This window comes from Acanthaster planci, linkage group LG15, assembly GCF_054643075.1.
Source record: "Acanthaster planci isolate LZ-2023a linkage group LG15, COTS_SCS, whole genome shotgun sequence".
Taxonomy (NCBI): Eukaryota; Metazoa; Echinodermata; class Asteroidea; order Valvatida; family Acanthasteridae; genus Acanthaster; species Acanthaster planci.
Genome location: NC_141791.1, coordinates 8,606,514 through 8,628,612, shown reverse-complemented (window position 1 = coordinate 8,628,612; position 22,099 = coordinate 8,606,514). Strand labels below are relative to the sequence as shown.

At 44.8% G+C, this 22,099-nt stretch overlaps 1 protein-coding gene across 4 annotated transcripts in view; it reads right to left on the bottom strand.

Moving 5' to 3' along the window:
* Positions 1-2,040: 2,040 nt before the first annotated feature.
* LOC110977610 (DDB1- and CUL4-associated factor 6-like) overlaps positions 2,041-22,099 on the bottom strand; it is a 100,089-nt gene continuing 80,030 nt past the window's right edge. For 2 of the 4 annotated variants that reach the window (XM_087146884.1, XM_087146885.1), the window contains 4 exons: positions 12,239-12,395; positions 11,316-11,401; positions 10,987-11,092; positions 2,041-9,993 (listed from right to left, as the gene is read on the bottom strand). In XM_087146884.1, coding sequence (XP_087003010.1) covers positions 9,935-9,993; positions 10,987-11,092; positions 11,316-11,401; positions 12,239-12,395 — 408 coding nt within the window. In that variant the 3' untranslated portion in view covers positions 2,041-9,934. Of the gene's footprint in view, positions 9,994-10,986; positions 11,093-11,315; positions 11,402-12,238; positions 12,396-14,875; positions 17,113-22,099 lie in introns of those variants that run through there. The other 2 variants (XR_015427884.1, XR_015427883.1) reach the window with 2 other exon arrangements.

Below are 22,099 nucleotides of genomic sequence, written 5' to 3'. Positions count from 1 at the left end.
GCATTATCTAACATATAGCCATGTACATAACTGCCAACATACACTAACGGAAGACGTCGAAATTGTGGATGTAAATAGGCCTGGCGTCGTGGATCATAATAGAGGGGCAAATTTTGACGTCTGTGAAAATCAGTTATTTTGGAACAGATCATTCTTTAATATGGTCAAGGAAATCCAAATAGCGAAGGCGAAACTCACACCTTAAGGGTAATGACAGAAGAAGCACAATACCTCTCAGCTTTTGTTCCTGGCCCGCTTTTTGTACGTGGAGAATGAACAGGGCCTTAAATTAGCCTACGATGAAAGTGAAAGGAGTGTAGTACGACTGTCACCCAACAAGAGTATGTGTAGAGGATATCAACAGACCACAATCCAGGAATGAAGCAGCTATTGGGAGCAATAAAGGGCGGCTGTACTTAAATGTTTGCTAAGAAGAGGATACCTGGCATCAGTGTTGTTTAAGGAATAGAAGCTAATTTGGGAAGCACATGGGTAGCTGAGACAACAAACAGTAGCTTCAAGTAACTGGCGATTACAGTGCTTAGTCGCGTTGGAGGGAATCAGTTACTGATTAGGTTGGAGTTCACACTGTTCGTCATGACATGAAAACGGAGAACTGTGTACATGTACTCCAGTATAAATGTTACCGTAGGAATCTGGGTAAATTAATTCTCAGGGTTAGAAAGGTTTAGTGCATGGTCTGAATAGCAGATGTTTTCTCTTGCAAATTTTGACAGAATCGCTGGGAGTCTGGTGCAGAATAACAGCAACTAGATGTTCCATGGCAAGGCTGAGCCGGCAACTTGCAGACGGACAGGTACCAAGGGACTGGCTCAGTCGCACTGCGATATATTGCGTGAATCCTTCCATCGGGGCAGACGACTGTAAAGGAGTTATTGGCTTTGAGGCGTGACTTACCTTTAGCTTAATCCCAAAGCCTAGGGCTCATCAGAACATCCAACTTTCAGGAGGCTGAGGCGTACAGCAGTAACATGTACCTCTGTAGTGGTTTATCCTCCGATAAGCTATGAACAATGAAAAGGTCGGAGACTTGAGAAAACTCCATGTGGCCCAGATAATGATGTGAAGAAGGTTTGATTATCTTTATCTAGCAAGGAGTCATTGCTGGAAACCAGTTAAGTCGGGTGGAAGTTGCGCCTAGTGACAACGAACAGCTCCAGCATATGTAAATGTCGGTGTAGCATTTCTGGAGAATGAAAAAATATGGGTCTTGTCTTAAACATAGAATAGCCGTAGACGTTCCTTTATTGAAAGATTCCAGCTGTTTACCGCATGTATGGGGAATTAAAATGTGAGCGCATGCATCCGGCTAAAGAGAGAAAAAAATTAATTTCAACTGGAGCGTCCGTGAGAAATAAAAGTATTAGTAACCAATCCTGCCTGACGGGGACAAATTTAACCGTCCTGCCTGCCGGGGACAAATTTAACCCCATTCTTCCCGTGATCAGGACTAGCGGAACAGTGGACATGTAAACCTACTACTAAATTTCAAACTATTTTCTGAAGAACTCAAGTATAAATTTGAAAATCCGAAAAACCCTGCCGAGTTAAGGTCTATGTATCGAACACGCAATCATAATCAGAAGAGGCAACCCGAAGGGCAATCACAACAAAAAATCTGGCTGACGGTAGACAAACTCTTGTCGGACCTCGAACAGTGACAGCATATGAACACGGCCGCGCCCACATCAGAGGATCTCGCGTCTGGATAACAACAAGCACTTGGAATTCACTACGGTGTAAAGTGAATTCCGAGGCCTAAAACGCAGATGCTGATTGGAGAAAGCAGTAGTAGGACCAAACACGAACGGCGTATTAAACCACCAGGGCAGGGTCAGAAAATGGAGGACAGTCCGCCCGTGGCCCGATGTTGACGAGTGCACGCCTAGGTTCCCCGATAACAGAATCTCAGACAGCAGTGTGAAAACTAATCAAATTATAAGCAAGAATACCACAACTGGGGCGAATCATAGAATATAAATAAGCAAGCAGAATAAATAAACACACGTACTCAATATCTAGTCTGAAACAACGAACATATATTTATCCAAAAGCAATAGCGCCACCTGGCAAACTCCTTCCCCACATTAGTGTGGGTCGGGTATCCTAGTGATACCCTTGTCCAGCCTACATATGCAAATTTCCCATGTGTCTATTACAATTCGCTGAATAGACTTGATTATGCATGCTGCCCCGACTCACCACAATGCCATGCGGTCCTGCCGCCATGTTTGTCCTTTTCGAAGCGGAGAAGTCCCCAGGCCAAAGTGGTGAAGGACGGACGGGAGCGGCTGGACAGGGGTAAGTATCACTAGGAGACCTGACACACTAATGTGGGGGAGGAGTCTCCTTCGTTCACATACCCCTGTCCAGCCTACATATGCGGAGTAACACCGTACCCTGGAGGAGGGTTGGCGACGGGAGAGTACGGGAGCGGCTGGACAGGGGTAAGTATCACTTAGAAAACCTGACACACTAATGTGGGGGAGGAGTCTCCTTCGTTCACATACCCCTGTCCAGCCTACATATGCGGAGTAACACCGTACCCTGGAGGAGGGTTGGCGACGGGAGAGTAATTACAGGAGAGCATAGGCGGGCGCTACTCAAGCGAACGCTCACTATTCTAGAACAAAGGAATAGCATCTACGATGAGGAATTCTTTGTTCGGTGAGGGACAGCGCTGGATGATGTCCCAATCGCTGAGCGTAAGGTTGCTGCGCCGTGAGTCGTCTCACTCTGCAGGACATCATTCAGGTAGCACTCAGTGAAGGTGGAAGGAGATTTCCAACAAGCCGCCTGGCAAATGTCCGCCGAGGAGACACATCTGAAGAACGACCAGGACGCAAAGGCGGCTCGAACATCATGGGCTCTGATGTGATATCGAGTCGTCTCGTCATGTCGAGTCGGCCAGTCTTGATTTGCAAAGATGAGGGCCGAGACCGTCCAACGAGCTATGGTGTCCTTCGCCACTGGATGAAAGGGTTTTTTGGTTGTGATGAAAAGTCTAAAACCAGTCTAACGACGACGCATGGTCCTCGCGAGATACCATTTGAGGGTACGAACCGGAGTTTATGTCAGGGACAAAAACGTTAAGAGGCCGGAAGACAGGCGTCTGGGTCTTTGTTAGGAATTCGATGGCTGGGATAACTTCGTGCGGCTCCCAGCGTATGTGACCTCCAGCAGTTGACAGTCTGGAGGTAACTACAGCCAGGAAGAACGCCAGCTTGATGCTAAGTCCATCTTAGCATCAAGCTGGCGTTCTTCCTGGCTGTAGATCATCTCCATGATCAGATGCATCGGACAGCGGATCGAAGGGGGGACTGGCAAGAGCGCGCAAGGCGTTGCCAAGGTCCCAAGAAAGTACAGGGCGTTTGACGTAAGGACGCTCGACATACATTCCCCGAAGTAGATGGTGGATGACAGTGTTATCAGAAATTATTGATCCATCATTGAACCCTGAACGAACAGTTGCCAGGGCTGACCGGTAGTTGCAGATAGTAGCAATCTGGAGGCCCAAATGAAAGAGATACATGAAAAAATCCGCAACTGAGCTTACAGAAGTTTCGGTTAGAGAAACATCGTGGTTGTCACACCTAGTAAAATGTTGTATTCCACTGTTGTAAATTTGATGTGTGGAGAGTCGTCGGCCCCGTGCCGCCATAAACGCAGCGTCCGCAGAAAGGCCTGATACTCTAACGATGGACAATGTCCAACGCGTCAAGTGTAGATGGAGGATGGATGGAGGATTCCTGACCTGGGTTGAGGAAAAATATCTTCCCAGTGTGGAAGGATCAGTGGTCGACGAACCAGGAGCCTTGAGAGTCTTGGGAACCACGATTGTCGAGGCCAGAAAGGGGTGATGAGGAGAATCCGGCATGGTTCTTGTTCTATCTTGGATAAGACTCGGGGAATGAAGGATATACACCAGAAGGCCGAACCAATTCACCTTAAGAGTATCCGTAGCCCAAGCTCGTCGGAAGATGGGTATTGTCGGCCGATGTGAAGAAGTCAACGTGGGGGCGCTGCCTGAAGTTCCAGCAGGTTGATGTGTTTGTTACGGAAGGAAGAGTCCCAAACTCTGGATGCATGAAGCGGAGGAAGGGAGGCCCCCATCCAAATAGCGACGCATCCGTTGTCATCATGATATTTGGCTTCGGAGGAATGACAGATACTCGCCGACGGGTGCTCGCTAATGGTCAACCATCAGAGGTGGTTGTGAACACGTGGTAGAAGAGGAACCAAGGTAGAAATCGGATCGCTCTTGGGGCAATACCGAGACAGGAGATGTAGTTGAAATGGTCACGTCCGCAGTCGACACCAAGGAACGAGGTCGACGAGGCTGGCCATAAATTCGAGAAAGCGGAGCCAGGCCAGCGCTGGAAGAGCCTTAGAGCGAAGGAACAAAAGGGCGCATTGTTGCAGATTGAGAATGTGTTCCGGTGATGGAGTCGCAACACCTTTGAGGAGATGGAGAGCTGCCCCCAGGTAGGTCAGCTGTTGTGATGGATCAAGGGCCAACTTGTTGTAATTGACGAGGAACCCTAGGCGTGTCGTGACATCGAGTAAGAGAGAAGTGGCAGAACTTGCTTCGTCGGTGCGGTGGCGGACGATCAACCCGTCGTCTAGATATTGAAAAATATGGACATCGCACTGTCGTAAGTAGGTGGCATAGTCTTGACGATCATGGTGAAAACCCTTGGTGATGTTGAGAGACCGAAAGGAAGGGCCTGAAACTGAAAGGTCCTGTCGCAGTACTCGAAGCGGAGGTACTTGCAGTGTTGCTTGTGTATAGGGATATGAGGATATGCATTCCCTAGATCTATCACGGTGGCCAACACGGAACAGGCAGAGAGGATAGGACCACGTTCAGAGTCTTCATTCGAAACCACCTTGGCCTGAAGAACTTGTTGAGCGGTTTCAGGTTGATTATTGGTCGCCATTTTCCCGGGTCTTTTTGGTTGTGAGGAAAAAGGACAAAAGGAAGCCGGTGGATAGCTGGTTTGGATGCACCGGTGTGATGGCTCGTTTGCATAACAACGCTGCAATCTCCTCCACCAGAGCCAAGCGCTTGAGTTTGTCGCATGGAGGAGTAGAGCGGAAGACCATCCCAGACGGCGGGGAGCTCGTGAACTCGAGGTAGTAGCCATGAGCAATGGTGGAGAGAACCCAGCTGTCCGCAGTGATTTCCCGCCAGTACCCGATGAAGTTACCCAGGCGGCCGCCGACAGGTTCGGGAGCGGAGGCCGCCAAAGGCAAATGGAAGTAGACGCCGTGCCCCCGGTCTTGAGTGAAGAACCAAGGCCGGGCGGGCGCGGCTGGAAACTTCTGGGAGGTGATGTAGGAGGAGCTCGCTGTGGGGTCGATGATCGAGTAGCCATCCGGAGTGGACGGCTGAAGGGGCGAGCAGCCGGTGGTGCCTGCTTCGCTCGTCTTCTCGGCCGTGGTGAAGGCTGACGATGTGGAGGTGCAGGTTCACGGAGTGAGATTTCTTAGCAGTCTCCGTACGTTTTACCTCCGACTAAAGGACTTTGGTGAACTTCCCAGCAAAGAGATAGTCCCCAAGAGGGGGGAGGCCCATAGGCCTATTCTTGATGGACCCATAGGGGATATCCATGGCGTCCACTGCGTTGGATCTGCGGGTAGAAGTGGCCAAAATGGAAATGCAAGTAAACTGTTCAAAAGTCTGGAGAGACCGGAGAGTCTTCTTCACAGGCCCGGGCAATATACTCTGATAGAAGGCGGAGAAAGGCCGAACAGCGGAGGCCAAAGCGGGATGTCGTATCAACACTACGGAGGGACAGGCGAAGGGTAGCTTTGTCCTTATCCCGGAAGGTTTTTGCCTTGCTGAACTCAAACAAGATGTTGTCTCTGGCAGCGTCAGGAATAACTGGGGTTGACAGGAAGCGAGAGACATCCTCCCGAGGAAACCGGTAATAAGATGAAGCTCTGGGTGGGAATGGCGTCTATTCTTGGCCTTGGACAAGGAAGAAGCCTGGGAGGATGACTTGGCCTTGCACTTCTTGGACTTCGTCGAAGCAGGGGGACTGGAGGCCGGCATGGGCAGAGGAAGGGCCGGGCAAGGATCCCCGAAAGGTCGGTCGTTTCTTGCGAAGAATGTCCGAGATCAAGATCAGTAGGCTCATGACAGGAATCCACCAGCGGGTTGGAGCTGCGGATGAGCTGTGGCGGAAGGAAACCCCAGCGACTTAACAGTCCAGAAGGGGCACCCTCATCCGAGGCAGCTATAGGCTGGAGAGAATGCAGGGTTGACTGACGCGGTGGAGCGTGGCGATCCTATTGTGGAGCCCGCTGTCTGCTTGGAGGGAGATGACTGGCCCGACTTCCAACCGGATGCCGCCCGGCGAACAGGGCCTGGGGCAATTAGCGGACTGTCGCCCCGCTGAGCCATCGGTCGATAGGGCCGTCCGGGGATGCGGTAGGAATGTCCGGAACCTGCAGCCTAAAAGGAAGGGACAGCTCATTACTCCCAACGAGAGTGATAAAAGGCATTGATGCGGAAAATCCGCTCAACCCGATGAATAGGTGTAGCTACTGGGCCCGCCACCTCAGACTCCCGGACTGCTTGGCAGCCAGTCATGGCCGCTGGTCAAGGTGCCGGGAGTGGGCATAGAAGATGACGGCAGAAGACCAGCAGGCTTGGATCGGTGGTGGGTAGGTGGGGGGTAGTGTTCAAGGGCTTTATTACGGAACTGCACCCTCAGCCCAATCAATGCTGGTAGTGGTCATCAGAGATCAAAGGCTTCGCGGTACTCCGGTTCTCTCTAGTCCTCCGGTTCTCTCCAGTCAAGGAGGGTATCAATCAGGTTTCGTGGTACTCCGGTCCGCCTGATCGCGACAATCCAGGCCCGGGGTGCCTCAGCCCAGCCTGTCCTCGTCGAGGCTGCTAATTGGAAAATACAAAACCGCACCACAGGGGACCGCACCGCATAGTAAGCAAAGGGCCCTCTAACCCTTTAACGGCCATACCCACATAACACATGACATATCACGGTAGGTCCCGACCTATATATAATGCACAGAACAAAAAGGGGCAGAAAAGAACCACCACAAAACACAGCATGCAAGAAACGAAATAAGAAAATAAGCACTCTTACCAATGGAGAAGAAAACACTCTCCATTTCGTAAAAGGAATCAAGTTAATTTAAAAGCACGAAAGATACGGAACTCGAAAATTCCAGGAGTCATAAAAGACACATTAGTACACTGTAGGCGCTGAGAAATGAGGGACGAACATGGCGCCGGGACCGCATTGCATTGTGGTGGGTCGGGGGTAGCATGCATAATCAAGTCTTTTCAGCGAATTGTAATAGGCACATGGGAAATTTGCATATGTAGGCTGGACAGGGGTATGTGAACGCAGGAGACTCTGAAAAAAAGTCAATACAATGTCGGTCTGCCACCTGTGCAAGAATGAAAAGAAAATGGTAAAATATCCAGAAATAAAATGAAAAAGGAACAATCTTACCGTTCAAGAGTCAGAACAAATAAATGAGGTGACCAAGGAATAACACCGAAACACGCGTTGGCAAAGGAAAAACTCCCAAAAGTTCAGAGCCGGAACAACACCTTTCATAACCTAATGGTGCTACGAAAAAGAAGATGAACATGGCCGATGCCTTCGTGGGGGCGAGTGAGTGGGGGCACACTATTGGGGATCGATAATTTAGCGAATGGAAGTAATGGACTAGGAAATAATGTATAGGTATTGGTAATCTGCATAGGTTGCAGGCAGTTCAAAAAGAGGGGATCATGAGCTTGTGCCCTCACAAGACAGGCATATCGTTACTAGAAAACTGGACACTGATAACGGTGGCATGGATTAAGTGTAAACTGAGACGCATACCCCTAAACAACACATGGCGCTTGGCTGTCCAATCTTAATACTGGTCGTTACTGTTGATGCGGTTAACTAGACTGATGATAAGCAAACGGCACTGCCAAATCCTTTGTAAGTGGCTGCAATAAGCAGTGCTGGTAGGTAGGAATAAATGGGTGGCTTTGATGTTGACCTTTGGGAGCATATCCCATGAAATGAAGGTGATGACCTTCAGTATCCGTAACTATACTGAAAATTCTCCTTAAAAAGGCCACGGGAAAATACAAAAATACATGTAGAAGTACACATAAATGCCATAACACTTATAAATGTTGCCAGTGCTTTCTCCATATCTTTTCCCAATTATTTGCAAGGATTTCTCTGGAGCAAAAACTTTTATTCTACTAAAACTTTTATTCTACCAAAAAGAGCAAAAGGGTTTATGCTTCCTGAATAAACTGTTCGGCCAGTTTCTTTCGAGGATTGCGCGAGGTGTCACCTGCTTGCCATTCAATGCAACAACCACATGCATGTACATGTAAAAACACAAACTGGAGATTAATTTTCTCGACAGAATCCCCTTTTGAATGCCTGGTATCATTTCCAATAAATATTTTTTATCCATTACTACCATTAAAAATTTGGTATCGATAAATCAAAGTACATGTAATATCGAATAATCAAGTTACAATATATCAACAGACCTAACAAAATTTACAAGAAGTCAAACCATTCCTTCACGTTAAAATACTAGTGATAATAACAATAGTGACAGGATGAATGCATAACATACCTAGCAAGAACCACTGATAAATTTAAACTTCACCCAAGTTGCTCCATGTACGTGTGGGTAAGACATGAGTCCAACTTGTCAGTGGCACAGAAAATCTTGTGTATAATCTTGACTCTTGTTGAGCACAACACTGTGAAACTCACTACATATTTTGCACACCACAACTTATCCTGCTTTACATTATTTTTAAATACATGTAACTACTTCAACACTGCAAAACACCTAAGAAAGTGCTTTTAGAAGTTTACACATACATGTATGGCAGCAACAGCAAGGTTGCTTAAGCAAACCTTTCTTCAATGCACCAGTACTCACAATGCCCACTTTATATTGCACAACGCACCTGTTTCAGAAAGCTGTGAAAAAATGTAAATTTGCTCATTTCCAGACAAACATTAGTTCTAATGTTAATTACACTGCATGAGCTGTACACATTTTAAAAACAGGATATCATTTGAATGTGTTTAGTGAAATTCGCATAAAGATTATGAACATTCCTAAGAAAGGTTTGAACTTGTTTTAGTACCAATAATAAACAGTCACAGGTGATCCAGGTTTCCTAACACCAATGTACAAGTATGCATATAACTATTATGAATGATTTTTTTTCTGTTTGGGGCCTTTGAAATCATGCACTTAACATACTGTTGCTCTTTTCCTCACTTGTAGCCCATAATGGAAGATACCTGGTTTTCCCCTTGACTCTAAAATCTCTGTGGTATGTCCTCTCATACTTTTCTTGTCCCAAGATGTCTCCATTTCAAGTAACGATAAGAGTCCATATGCAAACTCTGGGCCACGTGGTAAGCACCAGCACTAAAGTGAGCACTCACAGGAAAGGGCACAAATGAAAGGATCACACTGCAAGATGGTGATTCTGCTATCATCATCTGTACTGTCACTGCAAGATGGTTATTTCAGCTATCATCATCAGTATTGTCACTGCAAGATGGTGATTCTGCTATCATCATCTATGCTGTTACTTCTAGATGGTGATTTCAGCTATCATCATCTGTACTGTCACTGCAAGATGGTGATTTCAGCTATCATCATCAGTACTGTCAATGCAAGATGGTGACTTCAGCTATCTTCATTGGTACTATCACTGCAAGATAGCGATTCTGCTATCATCATCAGTACTGTCACTGCAAGATGGTGATTTCAGCTATCATCATTGGTACTGTCGCTGCAAGATGGCGATTCTGCTATCATCATCTGTGCTGTTACTTCTAGATGGTGATTCAGCTATCGTCATCTGCACTGTCACTGCTAAATGGTGATTTCAGCTTTCATCTTCTGTACTGTCACTGCTAGATGGTGATTCTCGGGACCGTCTACGTTCTATGTTAAATGAAACAAAACTGCTTTTACACTCCGGCTTTGACAACATGACTTTTTTGGATTCTGTCATTAATTACATACATGCATTTCAGTGAAGCTTGACCAGGGAAATGCATCCAAGATACTGAAGCTCAATAGTCGTAATTTATACTATAACCATAATGTGTGTGTTTTTCCATGCAAAAGACATCTTCAACAAATCTCAACTTGAAAACTTACGGAGGCCCAATGAAGAAATTTCCCAACATAAATACTAATGGTAAAAACCAACTTTTGGAAAAAGTTAACGAAATTTGAACTACACTTATTTGTAATTTAAAGTCAAGGGTCATTTTGTTATGCACTTTCTCTGCCCTTCATGTTATGATTTAGGTCTTATTTATGAAATGAAGGTCAATCAAAGAGCTTGAAAACGATACTAAACTTGGTTTTGTGGGTCCAATAATTCATGAAATGGAAGTGTGTAGAGTTCAGAGGTAATTCAGAAGTTTGAGGACCCAAATTTAAAAAAATTTTAAGTGAAATTAAAGAAAGCAGTCATGAAGGTTTCTCATACAGGCTTATCATGACACAAGTACCCTTCCAACCTGTGAGGCTTGGGTGAAAAAATCATGTTGAATTCGTTTGCAATGACCCATTATGTACATATCTTAGCCCCTTTCCACTTTGTGACCAACCTTTTTGGGGACATCCAATACATTTATGTTCAGAAGTTTACACACAGTTAGAATATAAGCATTTAATTAGAAGTTTTAAGACTATTTATTCTTGGTAAACATTCCTCTTCAATGGCAAATCAATCAGCTTATGTAGTTACAAATTTATTTTCAGTTCCTGTAAATAAAATGGATGTGTTGCCAGAGTCTTTATTGGGGGTCTTAACAGTCTTTATTGGCGGTCTTAAAAACTGTAATTAAATACCTTCAGTCCAAGTATATGTAAACTTTTGCTCAAAAAAGTAATTGCTATGACCACATATCTAGGTAGATATACCTTCTCTGAGATGATTGAGGGAGGCAAGCATGCGTAGCATGAACGATGGTGGCACTGTTATTGTATCCCGAGTCTCATCAAGCATTAGTTCATTAATTCTCATCACCTGAAATTAAACAATTAAAAAACAAACATGTAAGCCCATCTGATTATTCTGTTGGTGTACAATGGCGTGCTCGTATGCACAACATGAGACAAAAAAGAGATGTCAGACTGAAGATATCGCTGGCAAGTAACCAACTTAGTAGAGGGATCTGTCTGATTTTACTTGCTACATTCTTGGGTTCAAGACTTTCCCTGATGACGATTACTCATGACTGTTTCCTCACCTCTGCTGCATCATCAGGTACGCTGGCCATCTCTGCTGTTGGAGACCATAGCTTAACATCATAGTCAATACCACTAGTAGCCAACCCTGACAAAATTATAAAGGCAACATTTCAAATAGCTTGCCAAGGAAGTTTAATATTCTGACTAGAACGGTAATCTATGCCGAAGTGTGATAACAATGGTGTCTGAAGCCATAATAAATGCTGCAAAGGTTATAGATATAGCTAACTTAAAGTCTTTTGATTCTTTGAATCAAAGCTCATGAGAACAGTCACATCTTTAACCACTTCGTGCCGGGGCATTTTTCAACGTTGATGATTTTGGGCCGGCATGACTATCATTTTTTCCGTTTTCAAATCCTTCAATAATTCATCATTCCATTTAACAGTCGTTTATAGCCGCACAGAGTAATCTTTAGGCACTACTCTAAGTTGACAGGTGACCTTCATTGACGCCCGAATATTTCAGCCAGGCCTGCAGCCTTGTAAACAGAGCCCAGATTGTGCGGTGTTATACAACTGTCTTTTGTTCACGAACCTGGCTTTAATAGTGCACTGCTGACCTCTTTTCAATAGGGGCCAGATTAGCATGCAGTGGTGCTGTGTGGCTCATCGCTGCGGTGGTGGAGAGCTTTTGTCCCCGGTGGTAGTCCGCTTGCTCTCAATGCCCCAAACCCTGGCATACGGTTTCAAAACAACGCTGGATTATCACCACTTTTGAGAATGAAAAATGCTGGTAATGCCCAGCAGCCTGGTCTTTTGTTCGCAGTACGGTCTTTTGTTACAGGGCCCTGTTTACTTTGTACGAGTTCGGAGACCCCGGCCACACATATAAACCATACGGCTGGAATTTCGGAGTCCCCGGCAGGTAGTGGTTAATAGAAAAGAAAATATATCAGTACACCTAACTGTAGTCTACTCACAGTGATCAAAAGGGTGTGGCTGGACACAATTGACTACATGTCTGTCACCTTCTAGTAGCATGACAAGCTCAGCAGTGTGTTGATCCCAAATGAAGATGTGGCCACAATCCGAACCACTCAGCACAAAGTTACTACCCCAGAAATTGGCTTGTTTTATCTATGATATGTGGTATGGTAAATCAGGACAATTCTTTGAACTTTCATGGCCTGTGAAAAACCTCTCAACCAGTGCTTGGAATTAAACACAAACAGTAATGATTTTAAACTTTTGTTTCTGACTTGTGCCACCTTTAATAGAAATGTGAATACAATTTATTTGGTAATTATTAGTAAGGATTTCTATCCAGAGCACCACCCCAAAAGAGATTGAATTGGCATGACAAGATTTGGATTACAATAGGGAGGTATTTTTTGTTAAAACTTCAAGTATTTTCTTTTGAGTTGGGAAGGTTATGTCTTAAATCTTAATAAAATGGTAATGGGCATGGAAAAGCACTTGGAAACAAACTAATGTCTGTAAATACACTAAATTCTTTTGTCCTCTGTATACAGAAAACATACGTAAATTAGGAGTTCTATATTAATTCCCAATAGAGAAGCATTTGTTGACATTTTCTGTTAACAAATATTTTTATACCTGTGTACAGGGATCATAGTAAATACTTTTGTGGAGTCATCTTTATTTGTTCTCACCAAACATACATGTCCATAATGTACTGGTATCAGCGTAAAGCGATCACTAGCCAAATGCCTGCATGCGAGTACATGTACATGTATGTTATACGCATTATAACTGTGACATCAGCCTCACTGGTAACATGACAGTAGTGCAGGAATTTGTATTTCGTTAGGAACCAGCTAAGTTCATGTCAAAATATAGACTCCTACCAAGGATGTGTGGGGCTGTTCGATATGAAACACCATCATGCAACATGAAGCACGCCCTTTGAATACCCTTAACCCCTTCAAGCCGGGATTCTTTTGACCGTGACTGCTGGGCTGTGGTATGCCCAGTATGCAAAGCTTTGTCCAGCAGCAGTCCCACATTGAAACCGCAGGTGCATGGTGAAAGACTGTTTGTGTGGTATGCACTAATCCCCACACAACCCAGGTATGAAGGGGTTAACGCCAGTAGACGGTTACAGCTTTGTGTGAGGATTCGAGCATACCACACATACATTCTATTCATCATTCACCTGTGGTTTCAATGTGGACCTGCTGCTGGACAGGGCTTTGCATACTGGGCATACTGCAGCCCCGCAGTTGCGGTCAAAAGAATCCCAGCGTTAAGGGGTAAATGAGTCCATATTACTTGCATTACACGTAGAGTGCTACACGCTGTGGCGGGCTAACACATCTTCAATGTGTGTTGATCTACTGTACCTAACGAAACTTCGAATGATGTGTTGTGTGGTTATGTAGTCTGCTTTTTTGGGATTATGATACGGTATGTAAAAACAGTAAGAGAGTGTTACATTGTTCTTCAATGCCAGTGACCTTTATACACAACCCCCTTGACCTCTAGCATACCTACCCTACTGATCAAAAATATTTTCGCTATGCGCAAAGAATTTAACATGAATGATTATTTGGGAACGGGGGCGCTTTTCTTTAAAAATTACTTTCGTGGGAAGTCTCTTTCCTCCGCTAAAATAGCTACCGACTCGCAAATATTCGGCAGCCATCAATGGGAAGAGTCTACAACCACAGTTTCCGAAGCTCCGTTTGCGAAGATACGTGAACGATCTGCGAAGACTTTGCGAAACATGCACAACGCGAACGGCAGGCACACAACTAAGGAACACAACAGAAATCACGAACAATGATTGTGCGAACGTGATACTCACCGGGTCTTGAATTCCTGCACAGTTTTGAATCGGATAAGTATGATTACAGATGTATGCAACAAACCAACAGGTCTACCGTTTTACAGAAGGCAAATATTTTATGCTGCTTTTCGCTTGGGGCAGCAGACGATTCTGTTTTTTATCCCAATACCGTTTCCATACCCCTCCGAAATTTTCCATTCTGGCAACCCCCGTCTACTTTTGTTTTGAAATGTTCCCTCCTCCCCCAAATTCCACTACGACACATTTTATAAAGTATTTTCAATGACAATTCAAATTTTCCAAAAGGATTATTTGTTTGTCTATAAATGAGTCAACATGGTTGAATTACATGGAGCAATTGGGCTGGCACTGGTAATGGCCACATGTATATAATGACTGTTTCAATTGGTCTCCACACTGCGCGTAACAATTTTGCTATTGGATGAATCTCCGTTAAAATTTCTGAGACGTCCGCAAAGGAAGAGTGTAGCAAGTTGAGTTGTCGGCCCACTGCACCGGTGCTGGCAGCGTGATGTTAAAGCTGGCGACCCCAACTCACGTGTATGAATCCGATGCTTCAGATACATGTATGTGGACGAGTGTTTCGCCGAAGTTTGGTTAAGCAGCTGCCCCTTGCTTAGTTGCTTATTTGGGCAGTATTTTACCTTTACTCATGGCGGGCCAACTTGGTTGCCTTATCTGAGCAATAACCAAGAAGAGTTGGAGGACTTTTTAGTTCATTTTTTTCTGCCAAATAAAATCCTCCCCACATTAACTGTGTGGGTCGGGTCTACTAGAGAATACCTACCCAAACAGTCAGTACATATGCAAATTTCCCACGTGTGAAGAGATCCTTGCCAGAAGGTGGGAGCGAAAGTGGGAGATCTTAGAGTCTAGATTTTACGCCTTCATGAGGAATATGCATCACCTCTGAGGCACTGGCTCTGCGGGTAGAGGAAACCAGGCAGGAAATCTGCGTGAATAGCTCGAAGGTGAGGGCCAGGCCCTCGCCAAGGCCCCAAAGCACCAGGGCCGCAAAATTTTGGGACACTGGCAAGTTCCTCTCGCAGCCGCATGCGATGTTTTCTGAGAGGAAAAGGACAAAGGCCGAACAGCGTAGACTGAGGCGAGAAGCCTTATCCAGTTTAACCTGGGCTGTCTCGAGGCGAGACTTGTCACCATCATGGAAGATCAACTTCAGGAGAGGCTTGCCCGAGTCAGTGGTGATTTTGTCCCTAGCTACGTTGGGAATTTCCGGTACTGATAGGAAGTTATCGTGGTCCTCGCTTGGGAAGTGGTAGTAAGTCAGGGCCTTACAAGGATAAGGGCGCCAGCATGCGGCCTTGCTGATTGAATCGAATATCTCGATGCAAGAGCAGTCAAGTGGAATCTCTAGGAAAGTTGGACTCAAAGATTCCAGTCTGGTCGCGTGGCATTTCAAGGAGACATTACTGGTGTCCCTTTTGGGGGAGAGGGAGCTGGAAGGCCGAGGACTTGGATCGTATCACGTTGAAGGAGACGAAGCCAGCCCTCAGAGGGGGTGAGGTCGCCCACCGAGTCGGTGTTGTCTTCTCTTGACGATGGTGTCTGCTACTCGTAGTGAGGTGCAGTCATGCCAGGGTCAGACCCGTGGGTGCTCCCGTACATGACAGAATGTTCCGGGAAAGACAAGCCCTCTTGGGTCAAGCTTCAATAAGTTGCACGCTGCGAGTAGTCGTCCGTGACTGCAGAGCGGGTTGAGGCTGCAGGAGCTGAGAGCAAAAAGTCCGGGTCCAGGGCAGTGACAGCCGCGTGCGGGTTTGTTGCTCAGGCAGTGGACTAGGGAGGACAGAGATTCCATGATAGACTGGAACGCTGTCATCCATTGTTCTTCTTGGCCTTCAAGGCAACCGTTGAAGGAGAAGAAGAATGCTAGCCCTCTGGTCTGGAACACAGGGGTGAATCAGCAGCCGACGCAGTGGGTAAGGTCAGAGGTTGATACCCTGGGGGGCAGGCAGGAGCTTGGCTGGTACAGACGCCGTCTTCTTGTAGCGAAGGGCCAGCCGAGGAAGGTCCTGGATTTCCGGGGATACCAAGCTGGGAACCAGAGCCACGGAAGTGTTGTGGAGGTCTGAAGCCATGGCCCGGTAGGCTCCGCGGTGCCCGGTGGGTTCTTGTTGGGTGTCCCGGCACCATGGGCTGAGGAGTCATCAGGTGGGCCTGACATGGTGGAGCACGGGGATCCCGTCCTGATGTTGTCGTATGAGGCCGACTAGGTGTCGGGTCGGTCGGCACTACCGAGGATTCGGCCTTGCGTGTAGCAGAGGTATGGCGGCTGGTAGCCGTTGCGGTGGTGTGGGAAGAGGAGCCCTGTTGGTCCACTGGCTTTTGTGAGCCATAGGCCTTCTATAAGCCGACTCGTTGGGTCTTCGATGGTTGGTGGAGGTGCTGGCTCAGTTGACTAGACAGTCTGTGGAGGGCAGAGAAATAGAATTTTTATAAGTCAGAAATCACCGGGGGATTGGGAATCTGACTACTGCGGAATTTAGCATTGTGGTTAAGGCTGGAGTCCTCGTCTGAGCCGCTTAGGAAACGGAGCACCAACTCGTGCGGCTTGGCCTTGCCCTCATTCCATAAGAGATCAGAGCTCATGCAAACAATGTGGGCTCGATCTAGCCGTATCAGTAGGCTCCTGTGCATGAGTGTTGAGCAGGAGGCACATCCCGTTAGGGACCCCTCTGCTCGCGGCTAAGGCCTATATCCTCATGAGAGCCACATACATGGGTGAAGCACCCATGCAGCTAGGCCTTGTCCCCGTCCTACCTCTTATCAAGAGTCGTCCACTGAAGTGGTTAGGCCATAATCCACAATGGCTGCTTAAATAAGGGAACACCCACTCAAGCAGTTACAAGGGAAGAACTGCTGAAATTACAATCCGCCCTCTCATGCAGCTAGGATTGTGTGGATTATATGGGCTGCTATTAAAGTGTGAATGCGCCCACTCAAGCGGCCTGGCCTGTGGGGAGTGTAGGGTTGACCGTTCCTTGTAACACTGACGATAAACACCTGCAGAATGCACACAAACAAAAAGAGAGAAAAGGGCAACAAAAAGAGAGAAAAGGGCACCAAAAAGCAATGAAAAAACACTCTTACTAACAAGAATAAAATCACACAAGGTAAAGGTTTATTCAGAAACGATGAATGGATGATTAAAGTCAACACACAACCATATAGCGAAAATGGAACTCGAAAAACTTGAAGATGTCTTAAAAGACACGTCCGTTGTGATACGGCACTGAGAAAAGGACGAACATGGCGGCGAGACCACGATGCTTAGTGGGAGGTCATAGGGCATCTTGGATGATAGTCTTTTCAGCAAATAGCAATGCGTGCATGGGAAATTTGCACATGTAATGACTGTTTGGGTAGGTAGAGCGCCATAGAAAAGTTGTTTTTATATATATTTTCATAAACAGCGAACCCCGCCAGGTTCCCTAAAACACAAGCAAGCTCTTTGAATATGCCGATTTACAATGTATATTACAAGAAAGCAAAATTGGTCAACCTCCATATTTATGTAATAAATGATGGTAATAATCTTTTTCATTTTGTTAAGTTGATTTCATTAATAGTAATCTTGACACCATGTTGATTTTCGTGTTACAATATCCTCTTTGTTGAAGTAGAGAATAAACACCACTGTTAGCACGGCAGATCGGCACTTATAAGAATTCAGAAAATGCACTGCATACGGACTGATCGTTTTTAATATAGAGGGGTCATGCTTCATCAAAGCAAAAAAACGAGCATATGAACTCCATTTTTCGGTCATTTTTCTGTCATGTTGCATTTCCACTGCTATGCACAAAGCACACACATTACATGTACGTGTACACACGTGGAGAGCAAGGTGAGATACTTCGCGAAGCCTTAGCAAAGCATATGCGAAATGACATTTTGTTTAAAGTATGAAATAGGCAGATACCCCATACACCCTGGATTTTTCTGGTGTTTGGTTTAGTTGGATTTTTAACAAGATTTGTTTGAACTAGTCCATATTGTTCACAAGCTAACAAAGAAATTTATAAAGCGTAGTCTTGCAACATTGCACAAAGAACTGGACATGGTCAAAACAAAAATTGTTTGGTGCTTTCTGAGGATTTTTGTGCATAAATGTTTATATTACATAAATTTCAAATGGACCTTGCCCATGCATAAGACATATACTGTCGGCCATGCAGAAGTGTTTTTTTTTCAAAACAGTTACCAAAAAACTAGTGAAATAATAAACAACATGGATTATACAACTCTTAACTACGAAAACGAACAGACTCACCACACGATTTGTGGTGTGAACAGTACTTACGGTGCACAAAGTAATCTATTCAGTCTCTCTAGACTGGTTTCCTTCATTACATGCGAGTTGAGCCAATGCAAATGGCAACCAACAAAAACATGACTGCCTTGCCCCAGCACCCAGAACACTCGTCGCTTGCACACCTGGCTGACCGGCGCAGCCAAGGTGGCTGCCCGGGAGAGGCTGAGCGGAGGCATGGCCCAGCATTTAGTGACTGATTTTATTCTTCTTATGTTGCCATATCACCCGCCCAGGGATAATTTCAACATGATAATCAACGTATAAACTGCAGTTTCTATTCCAAAAGTTACACTGTATTGTTGCAGCCTCTGGTGAGCAAATGAAACACAAGTACATTGATCCAACCCCCCCCCAAATCCCTTAAAGGCATAAAAAGGGTTTATTCCTTACCCAAAGGGAGTGGTCCCCTTTATCGTTTTACATTTCTGAATTTGACTAATTTTCACAAAACGGGAATTGGGTCATGAAAGCCACCCATGATTCCTTGTAAAACTACTTACCATACAGTGTACATCATAGGAAAAAAGACCACAAAGTAAGACAGCAAAAGTGGCAATGTAAATATCGGTATCGTTTTCAGAATTTCGAAGACATTAGCACTTGCACTGGCATTAGGCACTACGCAAAGTACGCAGTGTCTTTGAAAACTTCAAACACATGGAACTATGTAAAACTACATGTATAGTTGACACAAAAGAGGAATGTCAGGTAGTGACTTGGTATTCCTTTTACATGACCGAACACACAAATTTTCCGTGTACAGTACACAGCTTTACACTTCTCGCATGTTTTGCAGCATAAACCCCAATTACATAGATCAACTTTTATCAAACCTCAAAAGGCAGGCTCCGTCAGAACATTTGGGAGAAATATATAAACGGATTACAAATTTTTTGTGACTTTTAACCCCTTGACTAAGGGATTTTCTTTCCAAAAGCCGCCTCCAAAAATTTCAGCCTTGCTTGGCCACGAAGGCCACCTGCCAAACTGCGAATTCTCGGTTTGTGGCCCTGCGTGCTCTGCACGCTTTGAATTACACTGTGAAAAGGCTGATTATTTGGTGGCACGCGGCTCTACTCACACTTCCACATTCCTGTTGCCTCTTTTCAAAGTGGGGACTATTGTGAAGCTGGTGATTATGATGCAAATTCGGTCTTTTCATTTCTGGGCTACACACAAAGGCCAATTACCATATATACTAGAGCCAGGGTCTGTCTTCTTTCACCGTGTTAGCTCCAGCGTCGGCCGAGAATAAAACTGAAAAATGGGCTGAGGATCTCAATTTTTACAGCGTTTCTAGCCGAGTCCCTGTGCGAAGGGGTTAAAGAATACCAGCACCTAGGTATGTACTGCGTGCATACAACATGCGCACAGTACAGCATTTCAAACTCGTTAACACATGGGCTGACAGTACATGTACATATCTTAGGCACGGGCAAGGTCCGTACACGTTTATGTAACATAAATGTTGCATCATGGGCTATGCCTATGCCAACAAAAATCCTCTTCAGAAAGCACTGAACAATTTTGTTTCAACCATGTCCAGTTCCTGCACTTTATATTTTTGCTAGCTTGTTTACAATATGGACTAGTTCAAACAAATCTCATTGAAAATCCAACTAAACCAAACACTAGAAGAATCCAGGGTACATGGAGTTTCTGCCAATTTCATACTTAACAAAATGCCATCTTGCGAATGCTTCGCGAAGGAATGAAGTATATCTCTCCTGCTCTTCACGTATGTACATGTACATGCCCACATGATGCAGGTTTGGAATGTGTAATATGCGTGCTTTGTGCATATATACCGGTAGCAAGGGAAATGCAACATGACAGAAAAATGACCAAAAAATGGAGTTCTTAAGCCCTGCATTTCTGCCTTGAAGCACTGCCTACCTACATTAATTAAAAACAACCAGTCCGTATACAATGTATTTACAACTTCTTATGCAGAGGTGCCAATCTGCCATGCTAACAGCAGTGTTTATTCTCTACTTCAACTATTTCTGTGACGTCACGACTTTGTTCAAAATGTAGTTATTTTTACGAATCTACAGTTGTTGTTTCTTAACAATAGCTGTAGATTCGTAAGACAATAATTGTAGATTCATGACGAATCTACAGTTACAGTAGATTTGTGTTGACAAGGGGGTAGGCTCACGTCCACTCCTCTCCTCGTTTCTATCATCAAAGTGTGACCGAAGGATCAGGTTGGGTAAAAGTAACCAATGGAGTGCTGCCATGACTCTGATTGTACTGGGCCTCGCAATAGCTACAGTTAACAAATTTAAGAGATACCGGAAATGCCCAAACCCCAGCCTTATTGTGTAGGTTAGCCTTTCTCTATAGAAAATGACAAAGGTTGTTATCCCTCGTGTTTTCAAGATGGATGCTTTGTAAAACAAAATTTTCAACAAGGATTTAAATTTTCTCTTCACCTTTCAATAAGGAATTATCTTGATGTATTTTGGCTGCATTTCTGTGTCTAGGCTTTGCCCACTCTCTTTTTTATAGTGTTGGATTATAGCTTAATTGAATTGACACATCTTCTAGCTGTCCCAAGATCATAGCGGTACTGAGTTGACAGATCTGTCAGAATGGCTTCTCCCCGAGCACATATATAATCTTTCTTGAAGAGTTAGCCCGAAAATTTTCTTGTATTGCTAATTTTTGTAGCGCTACAAACTATTTTAGGAGGAAATGTACGATTTATAGAAATTCTTAAATGTTATTATTTAACTCCAAAATTGTCATTGTAATTTGAATCCAAAGTTGCTCATTCTCCAAGTGAAATAGCAATCTGTAGTGAGGGGGCATTTCGGAATGATTCATATATAAGAACATGGATTAGTATCAGTGAAGCTCATTTTGAGTGGTTTGTAAAGTGGTTCTAAAAGTGCTAACCATACTTTCACGAGGTTATAGCATTCCGCAATTTTTAATAGAGTCCTATAGTGGTTTTAGTCCGGAAGGTTTCACTGCAATGACACATGTATAATAATGAATCCAAGGTGCAAGATGAAGAGAATACAGGTATATATCCAGCACTGAGTGTCGACTGCAGATATACTCTCACAAAGTTGATATAGCATTCCTCAATTTCATAGAGTCCTGTGGTAGTTGGACCGATAGGTTTGGCTGCAACGACACACGTGTAACAATGACTCCAAGGTGCAAAAGGAAGAGAAGCAAGTATGTATTCAGCACTGACGGTATTGACTGCACCAATACTGTCGATGTTTGACTTAGCCCAAACCTGTGCATGTTGATGAATGAAACAGGTGTGCACTCAGGCATAGGGTAACAGCAAGAGCGTCATAGACTGGAGACTCCATGTTCATATAACAATGGGAAATAGTTTAAGTCAGAGACTTGGAACTAAAGATTTGTGCAAGAATGGGCTCAGCTTCACCTTGCCCATTCTTAGCACGAATCTACAGTTCCTCGTCCATTCTCCTTGACTTCAACTCAAAACGGTATAGTAAAACAAAAATCAACATGGAATCAGAGTAATGAAAACTATTAGCAAAATCAAGATCACTTCTTGGTACAGTGGTTTGTGACTGCGTAATTGCTTCCTTGTTGGCTTGTGAGCAGGGCGGCTGCAATAAATCTCATTGAAAATCTGTTAAAGCAACCAGACAAGAAAAAGAAATGACACTTTCTTGCCAACCT